This window comes from Otolemur garnettii, unplaced genomic scaffold (genome assembly GCF_000181295.1).
Source record: "Otolemur garnettii isolate 467f Iridium unplaced genomic scaffold, OtoGar3 scaffold00058, whole genome shotgun sequence".
In the NCBI taxonomy this organism is placed as follows: domain Eukaryota; kingdom Metazoa; phylum Chordata; class Mammalia; order Primates; family Galagidae; genus Otolemur; species Otolemur garnettii.
The window spans coordinates 9382340-9384461 of NW_003852453.1; the positions used below are offsets into that span (position 1 = coordinate 9382340).

At 55.7% G+C, this 2122-nt stretch overlaps 1 protein-coding gene across 2 annotated transcripts in view; it reads left to right on the forward strand.

Annotated features, from left to right (window-relative positions):
- The window catches only part of CPNE2 (copine 2), a 46898-nt gene that overhangs the window by 18985 nt on the left and 25791 nt on the right, over positions 1-2122 (forward strand). For both annotated transcript variants that reach the window (XM_012806840.2, XM_012806841.2), the window contains exon 4: positions 1545-1619. In XM_012806840.2, the coding sequence (XP_012662294.1) occupies positions 1545-1619 (75 nt within the window). The remainder of the gene's footprint in view (positions 1-1544; positions 1620-2122) is intronic.

The window sequence follows — 2122 nt, forward strand, 5'->3', positions numbered from 1 at the left end:
TCAGGGTTCCCACCCTGTGGCTCCACTCTCACAGAGTAGCTGGGGAGATAGCTTAAAAACTTGTGGACAGGCCCAGCGTCTGTAGCTCAGTGGTTAGGGTGCCAGCCACATACACTGGGGCTGGAGGGTTCAAACCTAGCCTGGACCTGCCAAACAACAATGACACTACACCAAAAAAATTACCAGGCATTGTGGTGGGTGCCTGTAGTCCCAGCTACTTGGGAGGCTGAGGCAAGAGAATCACTTAAGCCCAAGAGTCTGAAGTTGCTGAGAGCAGTGATGCCACGGTGCTCTACTGAGGGCGACATAATAAGACTGTCTCAAAACAAAAAAAGGACTCATGGACAACAGCAGGGTACTGATAAGACATGGGGAAACCATCTCAGGGCATAGACCCAGGAGGAAGCCAAGCACTCTGGCCTGGAGGGAAGGCAAGGTGAGGAGGTGCTGTTGCCAGGGCCTGGTGAGACCTGTGGCCAAGAGAGGGAGGCCTAGGACAGGGCAGTGAGGAAGTTTCCACCAGACCATGGCCCCAGCCTCCCCTCCTTGATCTCCCATCTCCTGCTGGTGCCCCATGGTTGAACCTCCAAAACCCAGAGGACAAAGGAACCAGGTGGTGCTGTCCACAGGGTACAGAGCAGGTGGAGAAGGACAGAGGGGACTGAGAAGAGTAACCAGCCCGGGGGGCAGGGGTGGCAGGGGTGGCAGGAGCAGATCACATGGTGTGTGCTCATAACTGCAGAAGGAGACACTGGCATTGACCCAAGGAGCCGCTAACAAGGTGGCCCATGGTGGATGGAGGAGGGTGGTAGGATGGCTTTTCAACGTGTTTCACTTTTATTTTCTTTCGTAGAGACAGAGTCTCATTTTATCACCCTCAGTAGAGCGCCATGGCATCACACAGCTCACAGCAACCTCCAACTCCTGGGCTTAGGCGATTCTCTTTCCTCAGCCTCCTGAGTAGCTGGGACTACAGGCGCCCACCACAACACCCGGCTATTTTTTTGTTGCAGTTTAGCCGGGGCTGGGTTTGAACTCCCCACCTTCAGCATATGGGGCCAGTGCCCTACCCACTGAGCCACAGGCGCCGCTCCACTTTTCCTTTCAACGTAGTTTTGATTATTGAACCCTGTGAATGTATTACCTATTCAAAACAATGAAAAATACAGAGTCAAGAGTGCCTCCCTGCTGGGGTCTGTGGCATGGCTGTGGAAGGGCTTGGGCTTCCCCCACCCACCTCCCCACTCTCGTCTCCAGAATGCCTTTTCCTGGGGGCAAACCAGGCCAGTGGGAGTCAGACTGGGATTCCCTTCTTGCTGCGAGACCTTGGGCGAGTTTCTTAACCTCTCTGGGCCTCAGTCTCCTCAGTTGCCCACATTGGCTAATAACAGCTCTGTGTTGAGGCTCTGGCAGGTGTAGGTTGAGCTGATCTGGCAGGAGGCTGCCTGCTGAGGGGTGTCTTTTGAGGGTTTTTCATCTCAGGGCCTCCCCCTCCAGCCTCCCACAACACTGACTGCCTTTCTCTTGTCTCTCCCCCTGCCTAGATCGTCTCCAGCAAGAAGATCACTCGGCCTCTGCTGCTGATGAATGACAAGCCTGCAGGGAAGGGCTTGATTACGGTACCAGCCCCCCTGCCTGCTCCCTGCACCCCCTTCCCCCATCAATGGGCTGCTTCCCTAGCAGATAATCACCAGCTTTGTTTGGAGTAAAAAGGCCCAACTTACAACTTAGCAACAGGTCTCTTAGCAACGGAATCCTGGCTCCACAAATGATGCATTGGGGGCCGACAAGCTGCGGGGACTGCCAGAAGGCCCAATGATGACCAGCTCCAGGGCAGGGGCCTCCTACTCTTCCCTGGGGCTCTCCTCTCCCTCTCCCCTCCACCTGCTCTCTTTTTGGGGGGGGTGTTCATTCAGAAGTGCCTTGCCCAGCAGCACTCTGCCATGGTTCACGCTGTGCACAATGATTCCTCCTGCGATGCAATGTGGTGAACAGCCCCTTTCCAGGGACGGGCTCCGAGGTCCCCATGAACTCCCAGAAGCCAGGGCAACCCCATCTTGCAGATGGAGCTGAGGCTCAGAGAAGTTCTGGGGGGCAGTTCACCTGGGGAGCTTCTCCCCTG